This window comes from Coregonus clupeaformis, chromosome 34 (assembly GCF_020615455.1).
Source record: "Coregonus clupeaformis isolate EN_2021a chromosome 34, ASM2061545v1, whole genome shotgun sequence".
In the NCBI taxonomy this organism is placed as follows: domain Eukaryota; kingdom Metazoa; phylum Chordata; class Actinopteri; order Salmoniformes; family Salmonidae; genus Coregonus; species Coregonus clupeaformis.
Genome location: NC_059225.1, coordinates 400,926 through 422,856, shown reverse-complemented (window position 1 = coordinate 422,856; position 21,931 = coordinate 400,926). Strand labels below are relative to the sequence as shown.

General features: G+C 42.3%; 1 protein-coding gene across 1 annotated transcript in view; it reads left to right on the top strand.

Moving 5' to 3' along the window:
- LOC121549908 (dihydropyrimidine dehydrogenase [NADP(+)]-like) overlaps positions 1 to 20,359 on the top strand; it is a 212,733-nt gene extending 192,374 nt beyond the window's left edge. The window contains exons 21-23 of the mRNA XM_041861880.2: positions 15,959 to 16,111; positions 16,391 to 16,531; positions 19,061 to 20,359. Of these exons, the coding sequence (XP_041717814.2) occupies positions 15,959 to 16,111; positions 16,391 to 16,531; positions 19,061 to 19,231 (465 nt within the window). The 3' untranslated portion in view covers positions 19,232 to 20,359. The remainder of the gene's footprint in view (positions 1 to 15,958; positions 16,112 to 16,390; positions 16,532 to 19,060) is intronic.
- The last annotated feature ends 1,572 nt before the right edge of the window (positions 20,360 to 21,931 follow it).

Here is a 21,931-nt window from a genome sequence, read left to right as displayed (position 1 = left end):
GCAGGCATTTAGTTACTGCATTACTAGTATTACTGCGACACATCTGTACCTGTGTATTTACATCATACGATTGGTGGCGGCCTGGACTTTCTCACATTGCAATTACAGCATTGTCCACGCTGAATGTTAAGTGCTCTGTTCTATTCAGAGCTACAGCTGATTTCAAGGCTGCTGTTTCGTCTTCCAGCTACCAGGATCTGACTCACTGAAGGAGCTCACAGATCAACCTGCTGAGGGATGGTGTAATATCAGATTTGAATCAAAAGAGGTGGCTTTGTCTGAAATCCCCTCCTATAATAACTTGGCTAAGAGCAGGTGCTTTTGTCACTGATTCTGGCACTAATGTAAATGGCCAGACATGCCTATGATGAATAGCTTAGATACTATAAATTCAAATTCAAAAAGGCCAGACGGTGAGGAAAAGTCCCAATGGTTTATTATTGTTAGTTTACTTTGAAATAGAACATCAATCATTCTCAGAAAACGATTTGTACAAGCGCCGTCTTAATCCAATGCCAGTCGTTCATAACACAATACAAAATGAAAAAATCTCAAATCAAATTTGACAAAAGCCAATTGTCAAAACATTCCCTCTATTAGGTTTTACAGTCCACAATTCTGCATTTCTACAATCTCTCATATTTATGGGAAAAATAGGAAATAAATGTGAAATGGCCAGAATGAATGTAAATGAGGGAAAATACAACTTCAGTAAACTCTTTTCAACGTTCCAAATTAGAGGTGGTTATCAGATCACAGGCGTGTGGGTTCTACACCAACAAAGGGTTTTCAACCAGATTTACTACAGTCCTGACGACGAGACATCTCACCGCATCACAAATGCAACAGTTTAAATGCTAATGCTAAATGAGTGGAGGAGTGGAGGATGAGAGAGGAAGGAATAAAAGAGTAGGAGGTGAGGAATATCAGAAAAGTAGAAACAGTAATTCCTTCATCTGTTGCTGTATAGCTCTCCATTGTTGTGGGGAATTGTCAGCACAACAACAAGAATTACAGCAGAAGAGGTAGTGGTGTTGTCTTGAAGCTGAGAGAGAGAGAGAGAGAGAGAGGAGAGAGAGAGAGAGAGAGAGAGAGAGAGAGAGAGAGAGAGAGAGAGAGAGAGAGAGAGAGAGAGAGAGAGAGAGAGAGAGAGAGAGAGAGAGAGAGAGAGAGAGAGAGAGAGAGAGAGAGAGAGAGAGAGAGAGAGAGAGAGAGAGAGAGAGAGAGAGAGAGAGAGAGAGAGAGAGAGAGAGAGAGAGAGAGAGAGAGAGAGAGAGAGAGAGAGAGAGAGAGAGAGATCTCCCTGGGGCAACGTGGTGCTGGATACACTAACTGATGCTAGCGCAGGGTGACACCAGGAAAGGACCAATCACTCACATCGCGGACCACATGCTCTCAGACGACAACATTACCCAGAGTAGCTTTTATATGAATAATATTTATATTCTGGCTTTTACGTAGAAGGAAATAAGGCTTTGTGGACTCTTTTGGACATTGTTTTTTTTTTAAGGTCAGCTCTCACGTAAGTCTGTATTACATAGTATAAAATAGCCCTGGGCCCGGTTTCCCAAAAGCATCTTAAAGCTAACTTTATTGTTAGAACCTTCGTAGGAGCATCGTTAAATCTCTGAGGTGTTTTCCAAAACCATCATTATTAACATTGCACTTGAAAACACTTGTAATCTAACGCCTGCCTCAGACCACTTCTAGAACAGCTAGTGCGTCGTTAGATGCTTTTTTGCCCTCCCGCGTCACTTTATACACAAGATCTCCGCTAAACATAGAATCACATGGTTTATCCATCTCCCTGTGACTGACGATAACCTTAGAACAAAGTTGACTACAACAAATACAAAGTTGGCAATGTTTTTGCAATTGATACAAACAAGCGACGTATAAAAATATGTTTCAAATTAAAATAGAGATGACTGCATTCAAATATAAATACAGTAGGCCTATTTTAATCGTATTGAAATACATTTCATGTTCAATCAATTGAGTTCTATTTCTCTACTTCTAGGCTACTGTCTGTAACTTGTCTCAATATATTTAATAATGTCTATCCTAACATGTGCGCAATGATGTGCCAAATCTGTGATTGTGCTTTTTTTATTGGGTAAGCATTAGAATAAGCCACCTCAAAATTTGCAGCCGTAGGTGGTAATACACTATATATACAAAAGTATGTGGACACCCCTTCAAGTTAGTGGATTTGGCTATTTCAGCCACACCTGTTGCTGACAGGTGTATAAAATCAAGCACACAGCCATGCAATCTCTATAGACAAACATTGGCAGTAGAATGGCCTTACTGAAGAGCTCAGTGACTTTCAACGTGGTAACGTCATAGGATGCCACCTTTCCAACAAGTCAGTTTGTCAAATTTCTGCCCTGGTCAACTGTAAGTGCTGTTATTGTGAAGTGGAAACGTCTAGGAGCAACAACGGCTCTGCCGCAATGTGGTAGGCCACACAAGCTCACAGAACGGGACCGCTGAGTGCGGAAGCGCATAGCGCGTACAAATCGTCTGTCCTCGGTTGCAACACTCAATACTGTTTTTCAAACTGCCTCTGAAAGCAACTTCAGCACAAGAACTGTTCATCGGAAGCTTCATTTTATGGGTTTCCATGGCAGAGCAGCCGCACATAAGACTAAGATCACCAAGCACAATGCCAATTGTCAGCTGGAGTGGTGTAAAGCTCGCTGGCATTGAACTTTGGAGCAGTGGAAACGCGTTCTCTGGAGTGATGAATCATGCTTCACCATCTGACAGTTCGACTGACTAATCTGGGTTTGGCGGATGCCAGGAGAACGCTACCTGCCCGAATGCATAGTGCCAACTGTAAAGTTTGGTGGAGGAGGAATAATGGTCTGGGGGGTGGGTTTCATGGTTCGGGCTCCTTAGTTCCAGTGAAGGGAAATCTTAACGCTACAGCATACAATTACATTCTAGACGATTCTGTGCTTCCAACTTTCTGGCAACAGTTTGGGGAAGGCCCTTTCCTGTTTCAGCATGACAATGCCCCCGTGCACAAAGCGAGGTCCATACAGAAATGGTTTGTCGAGATCGGTGTGGAAGAACTTGACTGGCCTGCACAGAGCCCTGACCTCAACCCCATTGAACACCTTTGGGATGAATTGGAATGCCGACTGTGAGCCAGGCCTAATCGTCCAACATCAGTGCACAACCTCACTAATGCTCTTGTGGCTGAATGGAAGCAAGTCCCAGAAGCAATGTTCCAACATCTAGTGAAAAGCCTTCCCAGAAGAGTGGAGGCTGTTATAGCAGCAAAGGGGGGACCAACTCCATATTAATGCCCATGATTTTGGAATGAGATGTTTAACGAGCAGGTGTCCACATACTTTTGGTCATGTAGTGTATCTCTCTAGGAGCTGATCCGTCAGTACTGTGAAATAATTATAATGTTATGATAAGATTTGAATTGAGAAAGCTGATCCGAGAGCAGCACTGCCTTTCTTTCGATCCTATCAGTATCAACACATGCTTCAACGACGAACTTAGCGACCGTTCTCTCTGCATGGTGTCCGTTGTAGGAAAGATACATCGTTAAAACACTCATAAGTATCAGGAAAGTATCGGTATCAGGAAACCGGGCCCAGGTCTTCTACTTTTAGTTGGGAGATTTCAAACGTTGCTTTACATTTGGCAAAAAATATGACAGTTTTTTTGTGTGTTTATCGGTGGATAGGTACGGGTAACTGCCAAAGTAAAGGAAACACTTGCGTAAATGAGGGATGCGAAGCATATTGAAAGCAGGTTCTTCCACACAGGTGTGGTTCCTGGGTTAATTAAGCAATTACCATTCCATCGTGCTTAGGGTCATGTATAAAAATGCCCAGTTGCCCATTATTTTGGCTACCATGGCTAGAAGAAGAGATCTCAGTGACTTTGAAAAAGTAGCATAGGGGGTTTTAAGTGAGTGTGTGTATGTGTGTGTATGTGTGTGTGTGTGTGTGTGTGTGTGTGTGTGTGTGTGTGTCAAATCAAATTGTATTTGTCACATGCTTCATAAACAACTGGTCTAGACTAACAGTGAAATGCTTACTTACAGCATTTTCCAACAATGCAGAGTTAAAGATAAACAACAATTTAAAAAATGGTGTGTGTGTCTCAGTCACCAGATCTCAACTCAATTGAACTCTTATGGGAGATTCTGTAGCGGCGCCTGAGACAGCATTTTCCATTACTATCAACAAAACACCAAATGATGGAATTTTTTATGGAAGAATGGTGTCACATCCCTCCAATAGAGTCCCAGACACATGCCAAGGCGCATTGATGCTGTTCTGGCGGCTCGTGGTGGCCCAACGCCCTATTAAGACACTTTATGTTGGTGTTTCCTTTATTTTGGCAGTTACTTGTAGATAGGAATGTCTCATAGCGTCCATGGAGGCCTGGTGTACAGGGCTAGCCTGGGCCCTGTCTTTGACTTAGTGGACAGTATAGATAGAAAGTGACATCTCACCTGTGTCTGTGTGTAGGGCAGCTGTTGCCGCGAGGCAGAGGAACAGTGGCATTGACCCAATGAGACAAATACACCAAGCACACCATAGGGGGAGGGGGGGCAGGATCACATTACTTACAGTACAGTCAAGGCAAGAGTGTGCGTGCGTGCGTGCTTCAGAAAGTCAGACTCAAAGGTAGAGTAGTCGGAGGGAAAAAAAGGTTTGGTAGAGAGAGACAGTGAGAGAAACAGTGAGAGAGCCAGTGAGAGAGACAGTGAGGCTGTGTGTGTCAGAGTGCCCAAGACATTTGTGAGAAAGGTAAAGAAAGAAACCTCAAATGGAAGAAAGAGAGGTAGTTAGCGAGAGACGAAGCTCATAAAAGAGAAAAAGAACGTGAGAAGAGAAGAGAAGTCACTGTCACTGCAATTCCCAGAAATGTCAGTTGATAAAAGGAGTAGGAGCGTTCAGCTAAATACATATTTTTTCTCTCTCGCTCTGTTAATATAAGTAGTGAGAGAGAATGCTGTCTCAAATAGTCTGCCTCGGTGGCAATCCATGCTCTCTCATGGGATGACTTGTCCTTATTTCACCGTTTAGAGTGTGGAGTCCAATTTCAGTGAACTTCAGTCCTTCATAAGTAATTTAAGAAGTAGGCTGAAGTTACCTCAATAGTATATCAAATAATTATTTTGGCTGTGCTTCAATAGTGAGTGGCTACATCAAACAAATTCATTTTTTGGGCTGTCAACACAGGTTCATGTACAGCTGCTTACACACAGTCCACAGTCTTGGCTGGACTCTGGAACATGCAAATAACATGCCAGACATTAAATCCCTGCTACTGCAATACTAAGAATAAGAATGTATTTAACTTTTATAGCGCTTTTCAAAGAATCTCAAAGTGCTTTAAAACACACACAAAAACTTGAAGCACAACATCATGAGATGAACAGTCATTATAAAGTTCATGGCTTGAGTGGTCATCTGAGAAAAAACTAAAACATTTATAAAAAATAAATAAAGAGCAAGCATCATGTCCAGGGGGTGTACTTGTCCATCAACCTGCCTCACGCTACAGAAACAGACAAGGCTTACTTTACTGCAATTAACAATGCACTAAGCACACGCCTGGTATGCAGTACATACTGGGTCACAGCATCAGCAGAAACATGGAGTACATGGTACAAACTGAAGTGTAGACCCATCACTCTACTGCATGGTGATTACAACCCTGTGAGCTGACAGTAACAGTTAGGCTTATGAGAAGCTAGCTAACGTGTGAAGCTAACATGTGCTCCATGTGGGACTGCTCATGCCCCAGACAGGAGGCTCAGCACCACAGGTATTTGTTAGGCAGCAGGCTGGAACAGGCGATGAGACCCACTACTGGGCCGACACAGGGAGGGAGAGCTCCACAGTCTCCTAGAACTAGCCCAATGCTACCCCTTTGTTGTGTCTCTCCTGGTATCTCCACCCCCACACAGCCTCCCAGTCTCCTCCTCCCCCTCCTACTCTTTCTCCTCCTCCACTTCCTCCTCTCTGCCGGTGCCAATGCCAAACAAGGGGTGGGAGTGAGAGCGGTGTTGCTGGCTAGGCTCCCCCTGAGCTGCTGCACAGTTGGGGGTGGTTGTTAAATAGTGGTTTGGCCGTCTATATGGCACGGCGGAGGCTGGTTGAGCTTGGCAGGCCTGCAGGGGAAATGAAGCCCTGGACCAGCCTGACCTACCCCCTCTCTGCTGGGGGCCTGCCTGGCAACACTCTGGCTCAGGTGAGGTGGTGTTGGGGGCAGTGGTCGTACTGACTACACTGATGTTCTATTGCTTTATTGAGGGAAAGTTGATTGAAGTATTTTCGTAGTTATTTCCTCCAATGGCAGGTAGTCTAGCGGTTAAGCGCATTGGGCCAGTAACCGAAAGGTTGCTGGTTCGAATCCCCGAGCCATCTAGGTGAAAAATCGGTTGATGTGCCCTTGAGCAAGGATAAGAGCATCTGCTAAATGACTTAAATGTAAAATTATGATAGTGCACCTTGTTGCCATTTTGTTTGTTGGTACTGATAGAGAAACCACAATATGTCTCTAAAAGGCACAAAATACAGCTATTTGAATTGTAGATTGTCAAAGTTACCAAGAGTAAGAGTACCTTTACTTGACACATGTATAAGTGGTACGTACAGGATACACATGGTATACAGCGTACAGGATACACATGGTATACAGCGTACAGGATACACATGGTATACAGCGTCCAGGATACACATGGTATACAGCGGCCAACAAAATGCTTACTTGCAGGTTCCTTCTCGACAATGCAACAACAATAATCAAATATAAGAATAGGAACATAAAGTAAATGGCTCAGTGGAATAGAATAAACATTTGAGCATAAATGTAATACAGGAAGGCACAATTTATAGTCCAATAATTACACCTGTTTTGGGGAAGGGGGGATTCGGGGGCAAGTGTTTAAAATTGGGCAATATTTACAATCATAATAAGAGTCTGGTAGCAGTGTGTGTGTGTGTGTGTGTGTGTGTGTGTGTGTGTGCGTGTGCGTGCGCATGTGTAGATGTGTGTGTGCATGCGTGCGTGCATGGATGCGCATGTGTGGATGAATGTATGTCTGTGTGAGTGTGTGCGTAAGTGAGTGCATGTTTATTTTATAAAAAAATTATTTCACCTTTATTTAACCAGGTAGGCCAGTTGAGAACAAGTTCTCATTTACAACTGCAACCTGGCCAAGATAAAGCAAAGCAGTGCGATAAAAACAACAACACAGAGTTACATATGGGATAAACAAAACGTACACCTTAGCATGTGTGCTAAGGTGTGGAGAATCAGTGCAGGTGGTCAGTCCAGTTCAAGTGTGATGGCTTGTAGATATAAGCTGTCTCTAAGCCTGTTGGTATTAGACCTCATGCACCGATACCGTCTGACCGACAGTAAGGGGGTGAACAGCTCGTGGATGGAGTTTATGTGGTCCTTGATGATGCTTCAGACCTTCCTCAGGCACTGTTTCCAGTAGATGTAAATGTCCTGACATTGTTGTCAATTAAAGGTAGGATCAGGTTGAAATACAGATCAGGTATCCACTCACTAGCCTTTAAATTTCTCTCCCAACGTGTTCAGTACATCAATTACACCCACTGTTTATTCTGTTTGAACCACCTGCTTATGTGAGTAACACCAGTCCAGGTGTGGGCTGTGGAGTCCAGACCATACTGTGGCTGCATCCCAAATGGGACCTATTCCCTATGTAGTGCCCATAGGGCTCTGGTCAAAAGTAGTGCACTATATATAGAATGGGGTGCCATTTGGGACACAACACAGCCTGTGGTAAATGTTATGAGAAGTGAAAGGGGAGTCAGCCTGTCCTCCAGACCATTAGCCAGACCGTCCTCCCGACCAGAGTACAGATGTACGGTTAATGCCATGGCTGTCTGCTTCCTCTATGGGATCTTTCATTAGACCACCCTCATATTCGGCCCCTGAGACAGAGGCCAGATCATGTCTCTGAGCCACTTGTGTGTTTGTTATTAGGGACCTCTGGTGGGCGGGCTGGCTGGCTGGCTGGCTGGCTGGCTGGCTGACTGGCTGGCTGGCTGGCTGGCTGACTGGCTGGCTGGCTGGCTGGCTGACTGGCTGGCTGGCTGTCTTTCTGACTGTTGGGAGTAGGTGGGGTTGACAGTGAGAGAAGGAGAGAAACCCTGCTGTTTACACCACGCTAGGTGAGGCACTGTCCGGACGTGTTGGTCTGGCCAAATATCAGCTAACATGTCTCAATGTTCAGTGCCTTCATTGTCCCCCACGATGAAATCGGGGAGGGGACTGTGGATCTGTCTCCGTCCATTCGTTCGTACGTTTGTACATTAGTTTATGCAATATATCAGACCGCACTGGGCCGATTCTGACGAAACTTGGGTGAATGAAGCGTCTTGCCATAGAGATCCGGCATTTACAAAATTACACTGATTGCGGGAGCTATAGTAATTAACAGAAATTTGGAGATTTGGAAACCAAGCTTACTCATGTGTGTTTTGTGGGACTTGTGTGGTATGATGCGGCCAAATCAGACTGAATTGGGCCCAAATTGGTTTGCATATTGATGAATGTTAACGAACATTCAACACAAGTCAACAAGTCATTTGCAGGAACTTTTTAATTGCCACTTTGGGGTTTTGGAGATGAGTTTCAAAAGCAGCGTTTCACCCACACAATGTTTACATGGGAGGTGATTTTCCAACCTGTAAAACTGTGATCTGTACCGACAGACAAGACAACAGACTCCTCTCCACTCACGGCATAATTTATGAAGGCAGATCAGATGCACATACAATACAGGTTATTAGTTCATCCTGCTACACTGCTCTCTTGATTAACAGTTTAAAGAAACAGAACAAAATACAACACACAAACAAATCAAACTGATGACAAGTTATTGTGTTTGTTTGTTTACCCATTAGGGGAAGGAACACACTGGCATCCAATTAAGGGTTGTTGTGTGATTGTTTTACGACGTGGCTGACGCTCGCTGCTTGGCAGTTTGGGTAAAATACTATGGCACCAAACGCACCCAATCTCTCTCTCCTCTCTCTCTCTTTGCTGTGGTCGGTTTGGTGGGCCTTCATCTCTGGTTGTGGTTTCCCCAGCCCCTTCCTTCCACTCTGTGGTTTATAGCCATGGACCTTAGAGGCTAATATACATTTTAATGTTCTGTAAGGGGAAAGGAAGGAGAGGTAGGGAAAAAACAACAACAGCGGAATAACTGTTGGATTAGAACCTATCTGGTACTACTGTCCCTGGTTTAAATTAAGATATATACATTTAGGTTTTCACGTTTAATTATGGCACATTGTAAGCAGTACTTAAGTGAGGATGAATCACCCAATTTTTATGCTGCCGGGGTTGTTGATGCTTTTCTTTTCTTTCTTTCTTTAGACTCGTGACCTGATCTCTTTTCTTAATGGCAGCGTGTATTTGAGGGAGCAATAAGCCTTAATGTTGTTAGATATACAGTAGAGAGGCCTAGCTCACAGAGGGTTGGAGGGCTTCTTTGGAGTGTGGCCTGGCAGCACAATATGCATAGGGGACTGCTTTCCAGTGTTTTGACCTTGAAGTTTTTCATGTGGACGGCCTTGTGTGGACGGACGGAAGGACAGACAGACTGCCTTGAGATTCCTTTTGAAACATAAGGGCTCGATAGGGTAGTGAATAATTCCTGTAAAAGTCAGACATTGCACATACGTCTAATGATTTGGACATAGGCTGTCCTTATGTGAAATGTCCTTATGTGTACCTACGTACAGTTGAAGTCGGACGTTTACTTACACCTTAGCCAAATACATTTAAACTCAGTTTTTCACAATTCCTGACATTTAATCCTAGTAAAAATTCCCTGTCTTAGGTCAGTTAGGATCACCACTTTATTTTAAGAATGTGAAATGTCAGAATAATAGGAGAGAATGATTTATTTCAGCTTTTTATTTCTTTCATCACATTCCCAGTGGGTCAGAAGTTTACAAACACTCAATTAGAATTTGTTAGCATTGCCTTTAAATTGTTTATCTTGGGTCAAACGTTTCAGGTAGCCTTCCACAAGCTTCCCACAATAAGTTGGGTGAATTTTCCCCATTCCTCCTGACAGAGTTGGTGTAACTGAGTCAGGTTTGTAGGCCTCCTTGCTCGCACACGCTTTTTCAGTTCTGCCCACAAATTGAGGTCAGGGCTTTGTGATGGCCACTCCAATACCTTGACTTTGTTGTCCTTAAGCCATTTTGCCACAACTTTGGAAGTATGCTTGGGGTCATTGTCCATTTGGAAGACCCATTTGCGACCAAGCTTTAACTTCCTGACTGATGTCTTGAGATGTTGCTTCAATATATCCACATAATTTTCCTTCCTCATGATGCCATCTATTTTGTGTAGTGCACCAGTCCCTCCTGCAGCAAAGCACCCCCACAGCATGATGCTGCCACCCCCGTGCTTCACAGTTGGGATGGTGTTCTTCGACTTGTAAGCTTCCCCTTTTTCCTCCAAACATAACAATGGTCATTATGGCCAAACAGTTCTATTTTTGTTACATCAGACCAGAGGACATTACTCCAAAAAGTACGATCTTTGTCCCCATGCTTTTTTATTGCGGTTTTGGAGCAGTGGCTTCTTCCTTGCTGAGCGGCCTTTCTGGTTATGTCGATATAGGACTCGTTTTACTGTGGATATAGATACTTTTGTACCTGTTTCCTCCAGCATCTTCACAAGGTCATTTGCTGTTGTTCTGGGATTGATTCGCACTTTTTGCACCAAAGTACGTTCATCTCTAGGAGACAGAACGCGTCTCCTTCCTGAGCGGTATGACGGCTGCGTGGTCCCATGGTGTTTATACTTGCATACTATTGTTTGTACAGATGAACGTGGTACCTTCAGGCGTTTGGAAATTGCTCCCAAGGATGAACCAGACTTGTGGAGGTCTACAATTTATTTTCTGAGGTCTTGGCTGATTTCTTTTGATTTTCCCATGATGTCAAGCAAAGAGGCACTGAGTTTGAAGGTAGGCCTTGAAATACATCCACAGGTACACCTCCAATTGACTCAAATGATGTCAATTAGCCTATCAGAAGTTTCTAAAGCCATGACATCATTTTCTGGAATTTTCCAAGCTGTTTAAAGGCACAGTCAACTTAGTGTATGTAAACTTCTGACCCACTGGAATTGTGATGCAGTGAATTATAAGTGAAATAATCTGTCTGTAAACAATTGTTGGAAAAATTACTTGTGTCATGCACAAAGTAGATGTCCTAACCGACTTGCCAAAACTATAGTTTGTTAAAAAGAAATTTGTGGAGTGGTTGAAAAAATAGTTTTAATGACTCCAACGTAAGTGTATGTACACTTCCGACTTTAACTGTATGTATGTTTGGAGGTGGTTAAAATTGAATATGTGGTATTTCATGTACAATTAAAACCTTTGCTACTTTTAATGTTATGCACACAATGTGAGCATATGATATTTATGGAGCTTAGAGCTGATCTCATTACCATATGAAATTGAAGAAGAGAGAGAAAAAATCTAATTAAAAACAAACTGCATTAATTTGAATAAATGGTTCAATGAAAAGCGGAAAAACATGTCACGCACACCTGTTTTTCCTGAGGATCTACTAATAAAAGTTGCAATGTGTTGCCTACTAACCATCTGTACTTTGGTTTGCTTCGCTCACCGGTTTGGAGATGATATTTGGTGAACAGCTGTGGATGAGAAGACAGAGAGAAAGACAGCAATACAATCTGTGATCTCTGTTTTGTTATGGTCTCTCAGAGCACAGAAACACATTGCTAGCACATTAAATATTAAGTGTGTTTGAAACTGAGTCAGTGCAGGTGTAGGTTTTCAATCAATTTACTAATTTTAGCAACGGCAGAACTAGTGGCAACACAAGTTCATTTTCATTTGCTTGCGTGAATAAATGGAGTTACAATATCTTGATATGCCAAGGAGACTAATCCTGAGCCTAACTTTCAGAGGAAGCACACCTGCTAGCATTCTCAGATAGCTTCTCAGTAAAGTCTCCTTGCTTAAAAGTGTTGTTATCTAATAGTTGTCATGCTGGATAATGCAGGAGGAGCTCCAGTGGAATTGAGTGGAATCTCATGATAACTTTTCTGCTGTATTTCAAATAGCTCTTTGTTAAAGGAGGCAAGTTGAAGTTGAGACAGAAAAAAAGTTACATTTCAAAAGCGGAATCAATGTTGATACTTTGAACAGCTTGGTCTTACCTCATTTCCTCTGGTCAATTTGGAGATGTGCGGTTGAAATTAATTAGTGGCACCCTAGGTATGGGATTGGCTTTCCACACAGCCTCAGTGGCATGTTGTGTTGGAGCTAGCCTCGCCTGTCTGGTATCACTGCAATTTCTATACACACACAAACAAACACACACACACACACACACACACACACACACACACGGCAGACAAACTGCCTGCCAGCCTGAGCTTAATCCCCTCCTATGTTGGGGCAATAAGTATGTGGGATTCTGCCTTCAAACTGTCATGAATATGGTAATCTAGAGGAATCACAACAAGCAGTTACTTCTCCACTTAAGCACTTGCAAAGAGATCACAAGGGGCCTGAGGTGGACGTCTTTCCACATGCACACACAAACATACAGTGGGGAAAAAAAGTATTTAGTCAGCCACCAATTGTGCAAGTTCTTCCACTTAAAAAGATTAGAGAGGCCTGTAATGTTCATCATAGGTACACGTCAACTATGACAGACAAAATGAGGGGAAAAAATCAGGAAAATCACATTGTAGGATTTTTTATGAATTTATTTGCAAATTATGGTGGAAAATAAGTATTTGGTCAATAACAAAAGTTTCTCAATACTTTGTTATATACCCTTTGTTGGCAATGACACAGGTCAAACGTTTTCTGTAAGTCTTCACAAGGTTTTCACACACTGTTGCTGGTATTTTGGCCCATTCCTCCATGCAGATCACCTCTAGAGCAGTGATGTTTTGGGGCTGTCGCTGGGCAACACAGACTTTCAACTCCCTCCAAAGATTTTCTATGGGGTTGAGATCTGGAGACTGGCTAGGCCACTCCAGGACCTTGAAATGCTTCTTACAAAGCCACTCCTTCGTTGCCCGGGCGGTGTGTTTGGGATCATTGTCATGCTGAAAGACCCAGCCACGTTTCATCTTCAATGCCCTTGCTGATGGAAGGAGGTTTTCACTCAAAATCTCACGATACATGGCCCCATTCATTCTTTCCTTTACACGGATCAGTCGTCCTGGTCCCTTTGCAGAAAGACAGCCCCAAAGCATGATGTTTCCACCCCCATGCTTCACAGTAGGTATGGTGTTCTTTGGATGCAACTCAGCATTCTTTGTCTTTTTTTACCAAAAAGTTATATTTTGGTTTCATCTGACCATATGACATTCTCCCAATCCTCTTCTGGATCATCCAAATGCACTCTAGCAAACTTCAGACGGGCCTGGACATGTACTGGCTTAAGCAGGGGGACACGTCTGGCACTGCAGGATTTGAGTCCCTGGCGGCGTAGTGTGTTACTGATGGTAGGCTTTGTTACTTTGGTCCCAGCTCTCTGCAGGTCATTCACTAGGTCCCCCCCGTGTGGTTCTGGGATTTTTGCTCACTGTTCTTGTGATCATTTTGACCCCACGGGGTGAGATCTTGCGTGGAGCCCCAGATCAAGGGAGATTATCAGTGGTCTTGTATGTCTTCCATTTCCTAATAATTGCTCCCACAGTTGATTTCTTCAAACCAAGCTGCTTACCTATTGCAGATTCAGTCTTCCCAGCCTGGTGCAGGTCTACAATTTTGTTTCTGGTGTCCTTTGACAGCTCTTTGGTCTTGACCATAGTAGAGTTTGGAGTGTGACTGTTTGAGGTTGTGGACAGGTGTCTTTTATACTGATAACAAGTTCAAACAGGTGCCATTAATACAGGTAACGAGTGGAGGACAGAGGAGCCTCTTAAAGAAGAAGTTACAGGTCTGTGAGAGCCAGAAATCTTGCTTGTTTGTAGGTGACCAAATACTTATTTTCCACCATAATTTGCAAATAAATTCATTAAAAATCCTACAATGTGATTTTCTGGAGAAAAAAAATCTCAATTTGTCTGTCATAGTTGACGTGTACCTATGATGAAAATTACAGGCCTCTCTCATCTTTTTAAATGGGAGAACTTGCACAATTGGTGGCTGACTAAATACTTTTTTTCCCCACTGCATGTACACACACAATTGGGGGGGGCTTATATCTGTGCATGGGTTTTGGAAGATCAAAACTACTGTTTGTGTGAAAGTCCCAATTATTTATGAAATACAACATTGATGCTTGAAAATGAGACATGACTTGATGTTTGAAATGTGATATTAGGTATATCAGATGAACATGAATGACCATACTGTTCACAATAGAACTACATTGTTTTGCATATAAGAAGCATAGACTGTATGACTCCAAGTTCCACATCTATACAGTATAAAGTCTGTACGAGGGCAGTACCTGTATTTGGATGAAATCGTACATCCTTGGAAATCCATTTTCAAAGATTTTCTCAAAAACCAATCATAGATTTGTATTTTTTTCTTAGAGAATGTTATTGTGTTTTGTCTGTTATTCTTCTCTGAAACAAAATTGCCCATTTCAGACAAGCCGTTAAGTGCTTTAGGTAATGTTCTCCTGTAGCCCCGCCAACACGTTGTTTTCAAGGGGAATAGCTCGCAGGCAGGCAGCAACCATTTTGAGTGAGCAAGCAATTCCTGTTCATTGACACGGTAATGTCTTAAGCCAGGATGGCGAATGAATATTTTTGCAAATATATTGCATGATTTTACAGTAGAGGGCCTACAGGAGATGCAAACGGGAGTAAACCCACAACAATAATCTCCCTGAAAACCACCCTCCATGACCACCATCAGCTTGTATTTCACTTTTAAAACCCGAACAATTTTTCAATATCACGTCCGATGCACTGCACAGCAGCTGGGGAAAGAGATGTAATTTCAGACGGGAACTGAAGCAAGTGTGGTTTTATTGTACTTTTTAGTTTTTGACTAGTTTTTTTTCTTGTTTTTGGGGAAAGTGGGTCATTCACTTGTAAGAGAAAAAAATCAAACCGCTAAACAAACTCAATAAGCCTAGGGGACACCTCCAGAGCTTGATACAGTTAACGTGTAAATGTTGGCCGAACGGATCTCATTAATTTCCCAGGATGAAAAACAGTGGCCACTACTCCAAAGCAAACAGTGTTCCTTTAATGCGGTCAGTCTGTGGGTCTTTGAGCTCCCATCCTCATCTCATCCTCGTCTCATTCCCGTCTCATCCCTGTCTCGCTGTCTGTTTGTTCTCATCTGATGCTTCTAATGAGGCACATCAGTGATGCTTCAGTACTCTGTACTGGAGGTGCAGCTTAAAGACTCACTAATCAGCAGTAAGTAGACAAACAACCTCTCTCTTAGGTAAACAAACCTGTCAACATATGGCCGAAGAGGACGCAAGACAATATTACAAAGAGATACAAAAGATAGATACAAATGGAATGGCATTGGTAGACAGTAGATACATAAGAAATGTCCTTGGTAATTGATTATTATTTTTTTAAACATATTTTACATATTTTAATTTATTACTTTGTTATTGCTAAGATAATTGGAGAGTTATGAATAAGTAAAATACCCACTTAGAACCATATTAAACTATCAAAACCCATCAATAACATGGTCACATCTATCTTTAAACACTTTTGATTAAAAACAAAATTACTTTTCAAAATGAAAAAAAGTGGTCAGTCATATATTACAAGAGGAATAACCTAAAATTGATTTACTACAACGGGTTTCACACAAAAAAGCTATCGTGGAAAGCCAATCATTTTTCAGAATTTCAGTACCTCCAATATTAAGTTACGACTGAAGCTGTTAGAATTTAACAACTAACCTTCAGCCTTCTATCAATCCTACTTTAAGAGTTTACCCAGCTTTGGACCCTATCTGCTTGAGAAGAAGAAGGTTTTGGCCGACTACAAGAAGGCAGTGAGAGACTATGGTGAGAAGACCACAGTAGTGGAGGCCAATGGCACCAGAACTTACACCCCCAAGAGACCAGTCCCAGCTGTCAAGGTAAGAGAGCAGAACACCCCTTAGTTCTCCCATAGTACTTTTAAAATATGTTTTTGAGGTACTGTAGAATGCATACCCAATACATTGCTTCATTCTTAGTAGTATACTAGTGTAGATATTGGAACAGATGCCTAGATTTAGCCATAATGGTTACAAGGCATGTAAGATACAGTATGTGACTGAGACCAGGTCGTTAGATCAGTGTGTGTTGCCATAGAGATCCTATATATTTCTATAATATGTTCTATATGTAATTATGTTGTGTTGCCTTGTTCCCAGGATGTTATAGCCAGGGCTCTGAAGCACATCGGTGCATACGGGGAGCTGAACAACACAGAGCAGGTCAAGGCTCTAATAGATGAGGAAATGTGTATCAACTGTGGCAAGTGCTACATGACCTGCAATGACTCTGGATACCAGGTACATACTGTACTGTACATCCCCTCCATTTATTTGAAGCACACACTCACTCAGAGACACTTACTCGGGAACAAGTCTAATCAAAGCCTGTTTAAAGAGTGGCCCTTACTATATACTATATAAAGCATAGTTTTCATTACAGTCACAGTGATAAACATTAGTAGTGAAAAACTCTCTCTCTCTCTCTCTCTCTCTCTCTCTCTCTCTCTCTCTCTCTCTCTCTCTCTCTCTCTCTTGCTCTGTGAAAGTACCTCTGCGGAGGAAGGAACAGTGTGACAGTTTTATTAAAGAATGAATCTCCTCTTCTTCCCTGGTAAATAAATGTCCCCATTATCTATCAGCAGAAGTATTGATGAAGTAGCTCGGCCTGTTCTATCAGAGCACATTGTCTGTGAGTGGATCTCTGAGAGGGATTATATGTTATTAATGGTTCCTAATAAAGACCGGCATTCATCAGGATAATGTGTCTCCATCACATAGGTGGTTCCACACACACACGCATGCTTGCACGCACACACACAGACACATACATACACACCAACACAATGCATAATAGCACCATTTTTTTTATATACAGTACCAGTCAATAGTTTGGACACACATACTCATTCCAGGGTTTTTCTTTATTTTTAGTATTTTCTACATTGTAGAATAATAGTGAAGACATCAAAACTATGAAATAACACATATGGAATCATGTAGTAACCAAAAAAGTGTTAAACAAATCAAAATATATTTTATATTTGAGATTCTTCAAAGTAGCCACCCTTTGCCTTGATGACAGCTTTGCACACTCTTGGCATTCTCTCAACCAGCTTCATGAGGAATGCTTTTCCAACAGTCTTGAAGGAGTTCCCACATATGCTCAGCACTTGTTGGCTGCTTTTCCTTCACTTTGCGGTCCAACTTATCCCAAACCATCTCAATTGGGTTGAGGTCGGGTGATTGTGGAGGCCAGGTCATCTGATGCAGCACTCCATCACTCTCCTTCTTGGTAAAATAGCCCTTACACAGCCTGGAGGTGTGTTTTGGGTCATTGTCCTGTTGAAAAACAAATGGTAGTCCCACTAGATGGGATAGATGGGATAGCGTATCGCTGCAGAATGCTGTGGTAGCCATGCTGGTTAAGTGTGCCTTGAATTCTAAATAAATCACTGACAGTGTCACCAGCAACGCACCATCACACCTCCTTCTCCATGCTTCACGGTGGGAACCACACATGTGGAGATCATCTGTTCACCTACTCTGCGTCTCACAAAGACACGGCGGTTGGAACCAAAAATCTCAAATTTTGACTCATCAGACCAAAGGACAGATTTCCACCTGTCTAATGTCCATTGCTCGTGTTTCTTGGCCCAAGCAAGTCTCTTCTTCTTATTGGTGTCCTTTAGTAGTGGTTTCTTTGCAGCAATTCGACCATGAAGGCCTGATTCACACAGTCTCCTCTGAACAGTTGATGTTGAGATGTGTCTGTTACTTGAACTCTGTGAAGCATTTATTTGGGCTGCAATCTGAGGTGCGGTTAACTCTAATGAACATATCCTCTGCAGCAGAGGTAACTCTGGGTCTTCCTTTCCTGTGGCGGTCCTCATGAGAGCCAGTTTCATCATAGCGCTTGATGGTTTTTGCGACTGCACTTGAAGAAACTTTCAAAGTTCTTGAAATTTTCCAGATTGACTGACCTTCATGTCTTAAAGTAATGATGTACTGTCGTTTCTCTTCGCTTATTTGAGCTGCTCCTGCCATAATATGGACTTTTACCAAATAGGGCTATCTTCTGTATACCACCCCTACCTTGTCACAGCACAACTAATTGGCTCAAATTAACTTTTAACAAGGCACAATTGTTAATTGAAATGCATTCCAGGTGACTACCTCATGAAGCTGGTTGAGAGAATGAATAGGTGTGTCCAAACTTTTGACTGGTACTCTATATATTTTAATTAATATTACAATTAGGGTTAGATATAGATGTCCCCTGAATGATTTTCACGACAATATGCTGAAGACATCTGTTGTAAATATGTATGCATTTTATGATAGCGCCTGGACGATAAACATAAAGGGTTAAATTGTGTATCAACATGATGAATTGACGGCAATATGCAATACCATGCAGTTTCCGTGAGGGCAGTTTATACATGTTCAGAGCAAGATTATTTAAATAGAACGCAATATTATTACAAATCCACTGTGTAACAAGGCTACCTGTGATAACAGACTACACAATAGGCCTTGTTGATATAACAGTACAGAACACATTAGTCTACTAGCCACATAATGTGGATGCATTGCGGGGCTTCCTGTGCTAGCCTAGCACGCTAAAACCCTGTCTATGATGGTCCATGGCAGCCATTCCAAACCTTATAGCCTTTGCTCTCTCTCTCTCTCTCTCTCTCTCTCTCTCTCTCTCTCTCTCTCTCTCTCTCTCTCTCACTCTCTCTCTCTCTCTCTCTCTGTCTCTCTCTCTCTGTCTCTCTCCTTTCTCACGCTCTCTCTCCTCCCCTCTCTCTCTCTCTCTCTCTGCAGGCTATTTTGTTTGACCCTGAGACCCATTTCCCTATAGTTAACGACAGCTGCACCGGCTGCACTCTCTGTCTCAGTGTCTGCCCTATCATTGACTGCATCAAAATGGTTACCAGGACAACACCGTACGTGCCCAAGAGAGGCCTGCCTCAAGCCGTCATGCCCGTATGCTGAAACTAAAGGATGGAGAGAAAGGAGGAAAAACAACATCCACCAATGTCTATTTAACAACATTGATTCCTCTGCTTCGTAATTGTGGTGTGAAATATTACCTTGATTATATGAAAATAATTATTAGTTTGGAGAAATAATTGCCTTATATATTCCCAAGCCAATTATCTACAAATAATCATCCGGGCGGCAAAACGTTGCATTATTTCTAAACAATAGTGGTGTGGTGATGTGTTGTTGTTTTGTTCTCTTCCCTGTTGTGTCAAGGCTGTGATAATGAGAGTGAAGGGGGAAGGTGGAAGAGAAAGGGGGAGGCAGAAAATAATGGATGTTTATGTGAACAGCGAGGCCTCTGGGCTCTAACTGACAAACTGACGCACCAATGCTACATTTCCTAACAAGCATGTGTGGATGGCAGTCGGACCACAAGCCCAGAGCTATGAAATTAGATGTTATGTGTTGGGAGGGATAATCAGAAGGACAAGAAGTGGTAATGAACAGAGATGAATAGGTGGTCATGACAGCCTGAGTTATTCCACCTGTGAATGTCCAGACAATCTCCTCTCTCTCATACCACATCAGAACTGGAGGTCATTGTTTAATTTTTTATCAAGCACTGCATGTGTTTAGTTTGGTTCCTCCCAGTGTTAGCTACAAGCTAGCTTTACTTTTAGTTGAACTTGCCTTGCACCAAAGCTTAGAATATATTCTACTATTACTACTAATACAATTTGCATCTGGCTGTGGTTATGTTGATTACACATGTAGTTTCTTATTTTAAGCCATTTCTCTTGATTTGGGTGTGTAATTGTGAAATCAGGGGTCTTTGTTGTATTACGGACCAGGGGTTGTTGTAACTAAAAGGTCAGATCTTCCTGTGACTGTTTCCAGTTCAGTAGATATGAAGACTAGCTGTGATTCACTGGGAGCGCACTAAAGGTCAGCTGTGACTAGTCTCATCTCAATAAGTACCTGCTACTCGCCCATGGTTAAAGTATACCTATGTCACAGAGAGCTCAAAATGGCAGCCGTCTGGTCAATGCAATACACACAGTCTAGACCACAGGAGGTTGGTGGCACCTTAATTGGGGAGAACGGGCTCGTTCTAATGAATAAGTGGAATGGTAACAAATATATCAAACACATGGTTTCCAGGTTTCCATTTGCTCCGTTCCGGCCATTATTATTAATTTTTTTTACATTTTAGTCATTTAGCAGACGCTCTTATCCAGAGCGACTTACAGGAGCAATTAGGATTAAGTGCCTTGCTCAAGGGCACATCGACAGATTTTTTTCACCTAGTTGGCTCAGGGATTAGAACCAGCAACCTTTCGGTTACTGGCACAACGCTCTTAACCACTAAGCTACCTGCCGTTCCCCCCTCAGCAGCCTCCTGTGATATAGTCATGTGGCCTGAGGGTACACACCTGTGTTTACTGTGTTTGGGTTGGATAGTTCAATGATTTCCTGAGTCATGTAATATGAACCCATTTTAAATGCAACGATTTTACCATGAAGCTGTGCAGGGAATCACTTCCCCCACATGAAGAAATACTACAGTTTACTATTGTATAATACAGTACTTACTATAGAATTCTGTAGTAAACTGTAGTATACTGTAGAATACTATACTACACACTGTTGTATCCCTCGATAATGTGTAGTACTTACTATAACATGTTGTAGTATACTGTAGAATACTACAGTATTCTACAGTCTGCAAAAACACTACAGTAAATACTACAATAATTTGTGCAAAAACACTACGGTTGGCAAAAACACTATAGATTTTTTAAGCTATAGTAATACTACAGTATTACGTTTGCATATAACCTGCCCATTCCACTCCCCCATATCCCAATTTGTGCCACCCATAAGTGAGAAACAGGTCACACCCACTTATGGAGGAGCACAGAGGCTGCCGACTTTAAAGAATGCTCTACATTAAACACATGTTTACCTGGAGTGAATTTAATACATGCATACCGACCCGGAGCGGATTCTCAAACATATTTTAAAACATGCATGCCATTTAAAATGTACTGTATACTTACATGCAGTGACCTGTTATAAAAAATGTTTAAAATAATAATACATACTTACCCAGAAAAGCCTTAAACAGGAATACCTACCCAATACTTACCTGAATACTTACCTGACATCCAAACCGCCGTGTGCCCTGTGTGTCGCTGCTCTGGAGAAGACCCGCCCCTGTTGGATGATGGAAACACAAACATAAGCAACATCCACAACCACTCAACCAACCACTCAACCAACCAACCACTCAACCAACCACTCAACCAACCAACCACTCAACCAACCAACCACTCAACCAACCACTCAACCAACCACTCAACCAACCAACCACTCAACCAACCACTCAACCAACCAACCACTCAACCAACCACTCCTGAAGCCACTCAAACAACTACTCCTGAAGCCACTCAACCAACTACTCCTGAAGCCACTCAACCAACTACTCCTGAAGCCACTCAACCAACTACTCAACCAACTACTCCTGAAGCCACTCAACCAACTACTCCTGAAGCCACTCAACCAACTACTCCTGAAGCCACTCAACCAACTACTCCTGAAGCCACTCAACCAACTACTCCTGAAGCCACTCAACCAACTACTCCTGAAGCCACTCAACCAACTACTCCTGAAGTTTCTATACCCTCTTTTTTTTATTTCTTTTAAAGA